This window comes from Telmatherina bonti (genome assembly GCF_933228915.1).
Source record: "Telmatherina bonti genome assembly, chromosome: 3".
NCBI classification, from domain to species: domain Eukaryota; kingdom Metazoa; phylum Chordata; class Actinopteri; order Atheriniformes; family Telmatherinidae; genus Telmatherina; species Telmatherina bonti.
This window is the reverse complement of record NC_136621.1, coordinates 24724040-24736336: the sequence shown is the minus strand read 5'-3', so window position 1 is coordinate 24736336 and position 12297 is coordinate 24724040. Positions and strand designations below refer to the sequence as shown.

Sequence of the window (12297 nt, the reverse complement as noted above, 5' to 3'; positions counted from 1 at the left end):
TGGAGTCAGTGGACCTGAGGAAAAGATCATTAATCATTAATCATCAGTTAATCTGCCGCTGCCATCATATCATCTTTTACCAAATTATGACCTGATGCATGTGTGCAATAACCTTCCAAACTAGAAATGTCAAACAAGACTACTTTGACTTAAATAAAAACAATCAACATGAGGTCAGTGTCATTTACAATAAAAACTGAAAGGTAAACTTCTCATCTTCATTTTAAGATTGTTGTTGTTTCCTAAAACGCCAAGAAAAGACAAAAAATGTTTTGTCAGAAACCCTCAAAACCTGAAAAAAAAGGAAGAATTAGGTCACGATGGGGTAAAAGATGGTGTTTTTAGTAAAAAAAGAAAAAAAAAAAAACCTGAGCCCAAAATAATGGATTTTAATCAAATGTACCAGTCTGTACAATGTTCGTCTTAAACAGTATGCAACTATTAATGCATACCAGCAGCTTTGAAAATTATGACTCAGGTCTGCTACTGGGGGAGAGACAGATCAGACTGAGGACATCAGAGGACTTCTGCTATCAACAAAACCCTAACATCCCACCAACCAAGTTTACTCAACAAATATATATATATATATACATATATATATATATATATATATATATATATATATATATATATATATATATATATATATATATATATATATATATATATATATATATATATAGATAGATAGATAGATAGATAGATAGATAGATAGATAGATAGATAGATAGTCAACAAATACACAATTTGTATAATTACACACTGCAATAATAAACTCTAGTAGATTACAATTAATTCCAAATTATGTATGAATTTCATAACAAACTGATAATATTAAATTGCCATTTTACATCCAGAAGCTGTTTTAAAAAATGGAAATGTGTTATGAACTCAGGAAATAAAAAATATGGCAAACCCAAAGTTCGGATAATCTGTCACTGGTGTCAAACTGTGGAATAGGTAAAAACAAGCTCTACTTACAGGTCATAAAAAAGAAAGCATAGAAATAACATAACGATGAATTATCATGACAAATGGAGATCTAAAGATCTTGTGGATAGTAGTCGTTCATTTTAGTATCAATGATGGTGATTTTCTTTGTCTTTTTTCACTTAAAGTTATTCCTGGTTTAAGGTTTTGCTTTTTTTATAATGGGTATGTGCTTCATAAGCAACTGTCTTCTGCCATCACCTTTGCAGTTTTCCACCTTCTTTTCTGTATTTCCTTTGTTTTATTTACTTTTAATATAACAAATAAATAAAATAATAAATAATTAAACTCAGAAAAAGTCTTTTCAGGCTCTTTTCCACTATAGAAACAACCTGTAATGAGCTCTAATGCTCTCTGCTTATATTCTTGTTTATTCAAGAGCGCAACAATACATTTTAAATAGAGTTCGTACCTGCTTCAGATGCTGCTAAAAGGTTGTGCCACTCCCAGTAATTTGAATCCAACTTAGATGTACGAAGAGCCAGCAAGCCTGGATCACAGACAAACTGGGGATCACAGCTAGTGAGGGTATAAATCTGAATCCAGAAGGGCGGTGTCAAAAAAATTAACAATGGCCTGTTGTACTAAAGAATAAGGAAATAGACAGCAATACATTTAATAACTGTGACACCTCCCTATCTGGCTGTACTGCCTAATTATAAACAAAAAGGGTGAAGATCCTTTCTAAATGCTGTCTTTGCCTCTTTGTCTCATCCCACACATCAGTTGCCAAGACAGAATTTGATCTAATGTCCAATGTACATCAAAATATTTATCAAAAATACAGGCTGGAATATTTCAGATGTGTTAAATATGAATTACAATTACAATGAGGTTGGGACATTGCATAAAATATTGATTTGCAAATCCCTTTTAACCTTCATTCAACTGAATATACTACAAAAACAACATATTTAATGTTTAAACTAAAACTTTGTAGGTTAAACCAGCTTTTCATAAACTAGGGTTTCCTGGTTGCCATGGTGGTCCCAATTTCATTTCAAGGGGCCAGATCACCCAAATAAATATGACAAACATTTATCAGTGACTTTCTCTGTATTAAACTCCAAGTGTGACACAATCTAATAGAGAGACGCTGATTTTTGGAATATGGGTGCTTTGTTACAAGGGTGAAGATATACCACCATAAATACCTTTGTCTTCTTAATTTATGAGGATGAGTGGTTTGCCCTGTGGCCTCACAGTAAGAAGGTCGCTGGATTGAGAAGGGGTGAAGGCACAAATGGCTGTTGAGATTGATAAACATATCATTATCCAATTGTTTAGAAAGGGCCGGTCAAAATTATGTTTTTTTTTTTTTCCATTCTGTTTTCCATGTCTGCTCCATTCAAGCTGTGAAGGGGATTTTAAGCAATATCATGAAAAACATCTCTTTCCTTCCCTAGAATGACTAATTAGGAAACCAAAGTTATTTCAACGTGGTAGGTGAAAGCAAAGCAGATGTGCCTGTAAAAACTTATCTGTGTGTAGTTCTAGAAAACAAATAGGTTTTTGAATTGTACAAGGCAGATGTGCATGAACTGATTTGTGAATAAGTGGGACCCATGGTACAGGGAGCAGACATAAGTAAGGTGGAGGATTTTAAGTGCTTTAGGTCAACAAATGAGAGCAACAGAAAGTGGAAAAGAGGTGAAAAGGCTTTTACAAGCATGTTTGAATGGGTAGAGAAGTGTTCGATGGGATGTGTGATAAATGAGTATCAGCAAGAATGAAAGGAAAAATGTACAAAGTGGTGATGAGACCAGCAATACTGTAGAGTTTAGAGATAGCAGAAAAGAACTGGAAGTGGCAGAGAATAAAATATAGCACGTTGTAACCAAATGCACATACTATTACATTCTGTCTAGCGATACATTTTGCATCCATATTTCCAAGACAGACTACTTTATATGAAGGAAATAAAAAAAATAGGTCATAAAATAAATACTTAAATAAAGATATTCTTATAACCTTCATGCAGGAGTTTTTCTCTATTTTGTTACTGCTTTCTAAATATTCAGAGCAGTTGTAGAGTTGATGTTTATTATCATCTCTCAGTCTTCTTGAAGAGTTTTGTGGGAAAATAAATGAAATGGGGAAAAAAAGTCACAAAAGAGTATTATATAAAAAAAGGTTTTTATTTATTCCCCAATGACAGCAGTGTTAGCAGTTCATGTGAACATTGATGCTTTTAAAAGCTGTTGGGCTAAATGTTAAAACCTACAAGCTTTAATTGGTGAAATCTTTGCATATCCGGTGGAGGGAGGGGGGGCAGACCATGCACTTTTCAAAGTCATCTATAAAGACAACTAATTTTGTTTCTGGGTATTTGCAGAGGACAGCGAAAATAAAACAATGGTACAATGAGGAGTGAAGAGAAGTCAAAATGCAGGGATCCAGTTTCTTTATAACATTTCTGTGAACATTTTCATAACAGCGATATGGATAAAATAATTGCTTTGGCACAAACAGTAGCAATGGAAAATGTTACAAGAAAAAAGACAGTAAATGGTCCTTTTTGGAGACATGCACTTAATATCTGCAAACTTTTCCAAGCACATAGTTAAACTTTCCTTGTGTGTTTCCAGGATGTGGTCACTTTAACAGGCACTACTGTTGTTTAGATAATGACATTATTATGGTTAATAAAAGCTTGAGGTCTTCAGGGATTATCTGCAAAAACCCATTAATTTTCCAGAGTATTTCAACTAGTCTTATTCAATAGCATGTGGAACAGATGATCCCACCTAAAATAACGCGACACAGGCCGAAAGCTTAATTTACTGAGAGGCATGTGTCATGAAAAGAACTGCAGGCCTGTTTGGGTTGGACTCTGTATGTGTTTAATAGAGAATAGGATAAAGCGTGTGGTATCTTGCTTTCAGCCAGTACGTAAAATGATGTGGACTCCAGAATCAGTAAACACAGGACCGCTCATGTCTCCAACTTTGAGAGCGAAGGAGGCATCTTCAAAAGGCTTCTGCATTTGACCTAAAAACAAACAGATAGTCTATGTTGAAAGCAATAAAATCATTATGAATATCAAATACAAAATTTACATAATACTTCAGCAATGACACGTGTCATTTCAAGTTATTTTATTTCAGTATCTTTTCTTTTCTCCATGAGCCTTTGAAAGGTTTTTTATTTGATTGCTAGTCATAAAAACGTTAAGTTATAGGTGTATTGTCAGGTCTGAGACGAGAAAACACCTGCTACTGATTTTATATTTGTTTGTTGTTTCTTATAGCCCTTTTCCATTAGTATCAGCTTGTCTCAACTTAACTCGTCTCGGTTTGTAGGGTTTTCCACTAGGCTTTTGTATCCGTTAACCGGTACTTTTTTTTGTAACTCCTCAACCCAGGTTCTAAGCGAGCCGAGTCGGGTTGTGTGTGACGTTGCCAGACTGCATGCCGCTATTGGTCAGGAGCGTGGCAAATCGGGCCAATCAGAAGTCAGGGAATGACATCACTGGAAGAGCGACTCCAACTTGCAAGTGGTTTACATTACAACAAGCAATGGCGCAACAAAGGTCTGTTCCGTGGTCCAACACTAAGGTGGAGGAATTTCTTTGCTTGGTTGGTGAGGAAAGGATACAGAACGAACTAGATGGAGCGACACAAAATTAAAAAAAAAAAAAAATCTATCAAGAGATTTCTGATTCAATGGCTACACACAGGTACCAAAGGAGTTTCCAGCAGTGTTGAGAAAAGCTGAAAAAGCTCAAAAGTGACTATCGGCAGGTCAAGGACCACAATGGTCTGAGTGGTTCAAACAGACAAGACTGGAAGTGGTTCCAACAAATGGATGCCATTTATGGTCAGAGACAGAAAAGCGATGGGGAGAAAATTGGTGTTGATTCGGCCACTACTGTGTTGGAGAGCGTATTGGTGGACGGTGAGTGGATTTCCACTGTTTACATTAGTTATAATTTGGTGTAGAGGAGATAATACAAAAATTGAAGTAATAATAACAACAGCTAGTTACAGATGGATGATGGCTTCATACTCTTCTGCATTTTGTGTGACGGTTGATGTCGACTAAAATCAGTTAATATCAGTTAGCACTAACCACTAGCCAAGCTAAAAGCTATAAATGGCAAGCACATTTGTCGCACACAATACTGACGACACACACATTTGATTTCACACAAACCCCGCTCATTTTAGAGCTGGTACTTAATTGTAATGGAAAACAAACAGGACCAAGCTGAGACAAGTTGAGGCAAGTTAAGTTGAGACAAGCTGATACACATGGAAAAGAGGCATTAGATTTATATTATAGCTGCTGTAGAAACAGTCACAAAATACAATTTTATTTCACAGAACCACCCAGGTTTAATAAGGTTTGACTTTATCACAACAATATAGATCTGTGGATGCTAGATCAGGGGTTGGACACCTTGGCCCTCATCCTGACAGTTTTTAATGTACCCTGTTCCAACACACCAGATTCAAATGGATAAATCACTGTGCAGATCTTGATAAGCTGTTGGATCGATCTGATTTGAATCAGATGTGCTGGGCCAGTGATACATGGAAAACCTGCAGGATTTTGTCCATTAAGGATCAGGGTTCCCCATCAATGAGCTGGTATGAGCTGGAATCAAATAAAATTGTTCAAGCCTGCCGCGACACAAGATGGTGTGGCTTGCAAGCATTGACAATCATAATTTTAAAGAAATACGAATAGAGGTGAGAATTTAAAAAAAAAAAAAAAAAAACAAACGTGAAAAACATTCGGTTTAGTCTCTCAGATGTTTTCCATTTCATGTTTCCAGTTTCTCCTGAGGCCGATAATGTGTCAAATCTGTTGTAAAAAAATAATAAAGTCTGAAAGAGTTAACTAACTCACTGTTCTGTCGCTCTGTCTTGTCTGTTTTACTGCTACAATGCTATCAATGATCAATTTGCTTTGCAACACACAAAAGCAGGAGAAAAATGACAGTTGTGAAAACCTTAACTACATTGTTTCAACAGGTTTCCAAACATAACAAGCAATGCAGTTATGACAGGAATGGTTGTCAAGATGATACAGAACCAAAACAATCCTTACCGTCATTGGGGCATGCATGGTCAGGGTAAAACTGGAAAACTAAGGTAAACACTGCACCCAGGCAGAAAAACAAACAGAAAGCAAGGCTTAAACCTTGTCTAACCACAGTCTATGTAACTGCAGGATCCAATGGATGTTGTGCAGAGTATGTCTAGCATGTTGCATTACTCTTAGGATATGAAAAGAAGCCCCTGGGAACACACTTTATTTGTTTAGAGACAGCTGAGCTAAATAAAGATAAGTCTGAAATACTACAACATTGGAACACTTATCAGTCCAGACGTGATAAAATGACATGTATACCTCTGCTGAACAGTCCAAGATCGCCACCATTTTTAGCTGAGCTGCAGTCACTGAACTGAGATGCTAAGGACTCAAACTTCTCCTGTCCAGACTTGATCTGTTCTATGTACTCTGCACAGAAAAGAGGAAGTGTTAAACATATTTATCACACCTGACAGAATCACACCCACTTCTTCTTCTCTGTCTTACTTACTCTGGATGAGATCCAGAGCCTCATCTTTACTTCGTGTAATGTTTTGTTCTCTCCATGAAGATGGACGACGGGACTGATTATGTTTCACCAGGAGGTGAGAGCAGCGTACCTGAAAGACAGAAAAGATGACACACCCATTGTAAAAATCTATAGACTATTAATGATATTAAATGGCAAAGATAGACTGTTAAAAATTAAAAACCTGATGCCCAGGTAAGATTTATTTCCAAAATGGCATGACTCATGATTAAATTATATTATGTTTATCCTTCCAGACAGATACAGTACAGCGTAAATGCATTTAAACTCAAGACTTTTCTATATTTTGATCGGAACCAAAAAATAAGTAAAAAGGAAAGTACAAAAAAAGCAACAGGTGTTTATTTTGATAAAGATTGTATGAGATGATGCACAAATCATTTAATAGAATTGCCATCTCAAGAACTGGCTTAGATAGATATATGTTTTCACAAAAGATCTAAGACAGATGCAGAATAACAGTAACCGAGAAGAGAACTTGTGAGAATTGTAACATTTGTGACATTTCATGAGTACATATATTCTAATATGTAAAACATTGAGTATTTGTCTTTTCATGACAAACTGTCTAAATCAGGGGTGGGCAACTCCGGTCCTCGAGGGCTGCAGTCCTACACGTGTTGAGAGTTTCCCTGCTGCAACTCAGCTGACTCACATCAGACTTGAATAGCAGACTGCTGCAGAGCATGACATCAAACTGCACTAGTCTGCTAATTACCCACTGATTTCCAGCAGCTGAGCTGCAGCAGGGAATATCCCAACACGTGTAGGACTGCGGCCCTCGAGGACCGGAGTTGGCCACCCCTGGTCTAAATGAAAACTGATAACAGTTATAATGGTTTATTTATTATAGCTTTGGTTTCAACAGCCTGACCAAAACCACTGCAATATTATGTATAACTTCTGTTTTCATACACCACATTATTTCCACATAATCTAATAAATAAATAAATAAAATTAAATAAAAATAATAAAATGGGGCCAAGTAGAGTGAAATTCTGTCTTATAAGTTTATGAATTAAAAAAATTGTGACACTGAGCAACTCCTCAATAAAGGCCACTAAAACCCAAAAGATCCTTAACTCTAAAGCCAAATGTATCATATTTGATAATTTCTGAGACCTTTTGCATAACTTCATGGCATAACCTTTAGTAGAAACTTTGTTTTACACAATCTGATATGTTTTTCTCCCGCCTAATAGAGACCAGGAGCAGAAGACTAGTGTACAATAATTTATCTATCACACAGTGATTAATGGCAAGAAATGTAAAATTCACCCAAATTTTGTTGAAAGGGCCAAATAAAGACTTAAGAGTAATACATTTTTTTTTTTTAAAAACAACAACAACAACAACAACAAAAAAACCTTTTCTCCACAGTTTTTCTGGAAGCCAGGCTTCAGAAAGTAAAAAAAAAAAAAAAAAATCTTCCAGTTGCCATTGTCTGACTTGCTATTATCTTTGTCAGAATGTGTCTGTGCACCAACAAAGCTAAAAATTGAGTGGACAAAAGGAGGTCACTAAAAATAAATTTTTCCTATTACTTTTTAACTTGAGCCATCTTTCTCTTGTCAGTTTGTACATCAATACGATCTGCCTTTTTAAATTATATTTTCAGCCACTTTCAATTAAATCCTTGGTTTGCATAAGATTGTGTAGTTGATATTTGTCAGTATTAACTTAGATGCAACAAAATACAACATGAAAACAACCTTATCTGGCTCTCCACGGCCATCTCCCACTGGACGTTCCCACTGGCTGGCATTGGTGATGTGGTTAAAGTAATACACTTTTCCTGCAAGAGCAAGGGCAGAACAACACAAGTTGCAGTTCTTTAGTAGAAATCACTTTACATTTTGTAGTGACACTGCATGTTGCACAGTTTCCTAATATCATATAACCCCATAGCAAATATGCTATATGGTACATGAACACACTGATCAGGAGTCTAGTCATTACCAGCATGACGACTAGTGGGAAAATGTCACTGTATTAGTATTTTAAAGGAAATGCTGACGCCTTGAGGATGGTAGCATTAGTACCAGACATGTTTCATCCCAGATCCCCAATATAAACATAAGAAATTTTACTTTAGTAGCTTTACAAAGCTTGTTAGGCCCCTATTTCCTCCCGTCATTGCAAAGACGGCCAACTGAGTAATCAACTAGCTTGACTTTGAGGTTTTGGTGAAAAAGTTATCAGAGATCAACTGTGGTAGATTACGGAGCATGAAGAGGCGGTACGAGGCATGTAGGAAGGGTAAGCACTGCAGAGATCGTAACTTGTGTAAAGAGACCCATGAAGACGTTTAGGGCTCAAAAAAATGTGCAGAATTCCTGCAGAGTCTCGCGCAGTTTGCAGGTAAGGAGGGAGCGGGACGGAGTGACGTCATGCAGGGCCCCACAGCAGCCAGTTTGAATGAATTTCGCGTCTCGTGAAGCGACACAACTATTTACAGTAAAACATTACTTCTAAAACAACACCTTCGCCTCAAACATACACGTCGTTAAAGTCAGCCTATAGCACTTAAAATTATTGTCCCCTCTACCTCATTTTAGCACTAATACCACGATGCTCGAGCCGCTAACTAGCTAGATGGCTAACTTCATAATAAGTGTCATTTATATAACTGTCTACTGTATTTGTAGTCGCGTGGCTTGCATTACCTGAACTGCGGCTCATTCTTTTCTCCCATCCAGCGGGTAAATTCTCCTCATCTGCCATATTTTATTTCTGCAGCAGTGTTTTTAAATTCTATATTGCTACGGTGCGACAGGGTTGTAACTAGAGAGACGACAGCTGGCTATTTGTTTACGGCACAACTTGTTTTCCCAGTCGGAACCGCCTTTCAAGAGGTTCTCTGTTCTGTCATTGGTTTATTGGCACTGCCTATCTTCGGTGCACTGATTTGATTGGTTGAAACTCGAACGCTGCTGCTAAATCTACTTTACGTTAGCCAGACCGAGAGCGTTCCAGAAAATATCAGCAAAAGGAAAATCTTTGTAAGTGTCCACGTCTGTGTTGTACGTTTAATACTTGGTTTAAATTATGTGGCTCAATAGCAGTTTTTAAAAGATATATTGCGTTTTATTAGTTAACACATTCTTTGTAGTAACAGTTCATCGCCAGTGTTTTGGGCTCTTAAGCTAATGTTAGCTAAACAACGTGTAAGATGCATGTTAGGGATTAACTCCGTATATTTTAAGATGTAAATATAATTTGTCAGGAAATTGTTAAATAGTATTCTACCGTTTTTAATGTTACCCATTCTTTTTGACAGTAACCGAAGATGATCGAGGTGGTTTGCAACGATCGCCTGGGCAAGAAAGTCCGGGTCAAGTGCAAGTATCCTTAAATGTGATGTTGTGGTTGATGCTGATTTCTGGGTGCTGGTCATGTACAGTGCTGGTATACCTATCTGGATACCTGCACTGACAGCATGGATAACTTGATTTGATGACTTCAGGTCTGTAGTCGGGATAAAAACATTTTTCAGAAGCGAACAACTAATTTGGAACTGTTTTAGGCTTGTCAGTCACCTTTATCATCTTACTTAATCAATTCCCTCAAGTGAATTTTATTATCTGATTCCATTATTTTAATTTATCAATATTCCAAGGACAAAGGCACCCTCTCTATTACTTATCGCTAAACAATACTAATAAAATAAAAGCTTATAATTAACACTGTTTCTTTCTTTAAATGAATCAGTTTCATACAGAGCAAAATAATTTTAAAATCAAGTGTCGGAGACGTATTATCACATTTTCAATGGAAGTAATTATTACATTCACAATATTTAAATTCAGTAAAATTTGTCATTGTGTGATGGACTTCTTTCATGCTTTGCAGTAGATGGAAACTTATTTACTTTAATGATAAAGTTGACGTACTTATGAAATAATTTTTAGTTGAAGGTCTTCAGAAGTCCTGCAATATGTGTAGGGAATGAATTAAATGGATTATTAGTTTTGTTCAGCTTGTTTAAGTAATTGCACTTTAGATCAGTTACCTTTATTAAATATCTAAGTCAGTTGAATATTTTCTTAATTCAAGAACTATTCATTAAGTTGGATATTTGTAGGTAGTTAAATGCTGCAGCAGCACTAGAAATGTATTGCTACTTGGTCGTTCATTTCTTTTTTCTATTTAAAATTATTTATCTGAGTTATCAGTGGGAGGTAATCCAAGATTTAAAAAAAAAAAATCTGTTGTTGTATTTGGTTGAAGAGATCAAAACAAGCAATGTAATTTTCCATAGAGCAGGGCTCTGTAGGCTCCAAGAAGAATATAATATGTACCTGGAATATTTGCTATTCTGCCATTCCTTAACATCCATATTCAGCTCAGAAGACACAATTGGAGATCTGAAGAAGCTCATTGCTGCTCAGACAGGAACGCGGCACGATAAGATTGTACTGAAGAAATGGTAAAATCCCAGTCTGGTATATTCCAATTTTAACTGCTGTTTCTGTTTCTGTTAACAGATAAATGCTCTTCATCTTTTTCCACAGGTATACAATATTCAAGGATCACGTGTCTCTCGGTGACTGTATCCTTTAAACTAGTTTTCCCTCTGCTGTCTGTCAGTAATTTTATATTTAGAAGTCTTTTTTCATTTCATACATGGTTTAATAATTTTCTTCATATTTTTCATTTCATAGATTTAAAACGAAGGGTCATGTTGATTTTTAATAGCCTATACCGAGTTAACTGGAGTTTAAATCAATATATATTGATGGAGATAGCAGAAAACAAGTGTGGTATTGGCATAAGCACACAACTTATCTAAAAAGGTTTTTTTTTATTATTTAATACAACAGCAGCAAAAAGCTTTTTCTCTTTATTGGTTTATTATAAAGGCCACCTAATGACCTGTGCTGTTTTAAGCATCTACACCTGTAAGAATTTGTGGTTGCGGCGAGGTAGGGAATAGATTAGTGGAAAAATCGCAGAATCTTTCATTTTGATGCTTTTTAACAGATTTTATGAAAGAATATTAATATCATGTAAAGTCACAGATGACTTGATCTTCTTAACTACGGCCTTCTCAGATGAAATCCATGATGGGATGAACCTGGAGTTGTACTACCAGTAGATGAGAGGTGGACCAAAAGTCAAAAATGCTTAGACAGACCTTGCTACAAAACACACACCCAAACACAGAAACAGGAACCCAAACAGAGGGATTTGAGGCTGGAAACCTCCATGATCTGGCAGAACATCTGGAAATTTACAAAAAAAAAACAAAAAAAAACCCCCAAACATCTACAGACCAGAAAACTTACTGATGTTGCATAGATCTGAGTTTCTGTTGTTGATTTTTGCCCACAGATTGTTATGTTGTTGCTCTCCAGTTGTTTTTATTTTGATATTTTGGAAATAAATGTGATGAAGCCACAGGATTGATCCATGGTCAGTGTTGCTCATTAACTGAAATAATTTATAATGCAAAATATCGCAATATAGACTATTGTTTTTCCAGCACACTATCTTTATCACAAAATTGACTGTGGTGTTGTGCACTTCAGGGTTTATTTTCATTAAATTAGCTGATTGTTGTTAAATCATGATGTACTGAATAGAATAAAATTCACTTGATGAGGATTGAGCCAAATCCAGGTAATGTCTTAGCATGGCTTGTCTAGATATTTGAAATTTTATTTTTTGTTTTAAATTAAATGACCGTTATTTGGGCAGGATCATTCTTGTCT

General features: G+C 36.0%; 2 protein-coding genes across 2 annotated transcripts; one reads left to right on the top strand and one right to left on the bottom strand.

Annotated features, from left to right (window-relative positions):
* Window positions 1-3173: 3173 nt before the first annotated feature.
* pin1 (peptidylprolyl cis/trans isomerase, NIMA-interacting 1) lies at window positions 3174-9384 on the bottom strand. Its single transcript, XM_079238332.1, has 5 exons — window positions 9250-9384; window positions 8296-8378; window positions 6545-6653; window positions 6352-6462; window positions 3174-3984 (listed from the first exon to the last, which is right to left on the bottom strand). The coding sequence occupies exons 1-5, from the start codon at window positions 9305-9307 to the stop codon at window positions 3875-3877; spliced, it is 471 nt and encodes a 156-aa protein (XP_079094458.1). The 5' UTR covers window positions 9308-9384; the 3' UTR covers window positions 3174-3874.
* Window positions 9385-9504: 120 nt separating this feature from the next.
* On the top strand, window positions 9505-11988 carry ubl5 (ubiquitin like 5). Its single transcript, XM_079264425.1, has 5 exons — window positions 9505-9585; window positions 9864-9928; window positions 10929-11012; window positions 11098-11135; window positions 11638-11988. Exons 2-5 carry the CDS (start codon window positions 9873-9875, stop codon window positions 11679-11681), a joined length of 222 nt encoding a protein of 73 aa, XP_079120551.1. The 5' UTR covers window positions 9505-9585; window positions 9864-9872; the 3' UTR covers window positions 11682-11988.
* The last annotated feature ends 309 nt before the right edge of the window (window positions 11989-12297 follow it).

Excerpts from the sequence above, each read along its gene's own strand:
- ubl5 (XM_079264425.1), top strand. The coding sequence starts at position 9,873 with ATGATCGAGGTGGTTTGCAACGATCGCCTGGGCAAGAAAGTCCGGGTC. Across the intron at positions 11,013-11,097 it reads AAGATTGTACTGAAGAAATG|GTATACAATATTCAAGGATC; the intron begins GTAAAATCCCAG and ends CTTTTTCCACAG. Across the intron at positions 11,136-11,637 it reads TCACGTGTCTCTCGGTGACT|ATGAAATCCATGATGGGATG; the intron begins GTATCCTTTAAA and ends CGGCCTTCTCAG.
- pin1 (XM_079238332.1), bottom strand. The coding sequence starts at position 9,307 with ATGGCAGATGAGGAGAATTTACCCGCTGGATGGGAGAAAAGAATGAGC. Across the intron at positions 6,463-6,544 it reads GGCTCTGGATCTCATCCAGA|AGTACATAGAACAGATCAAG; the intron begins GTAAGTAAGACA and ends TTTTCTGTGCAG. Across the intron at positions 3,985-6,351 it reads TCTTGGACTGTTCAGCAGAG|GTCAAATGCAGAAGCCTTTT; the intron begins GTATACATGTCA and ends GTTTGTTTTTAG.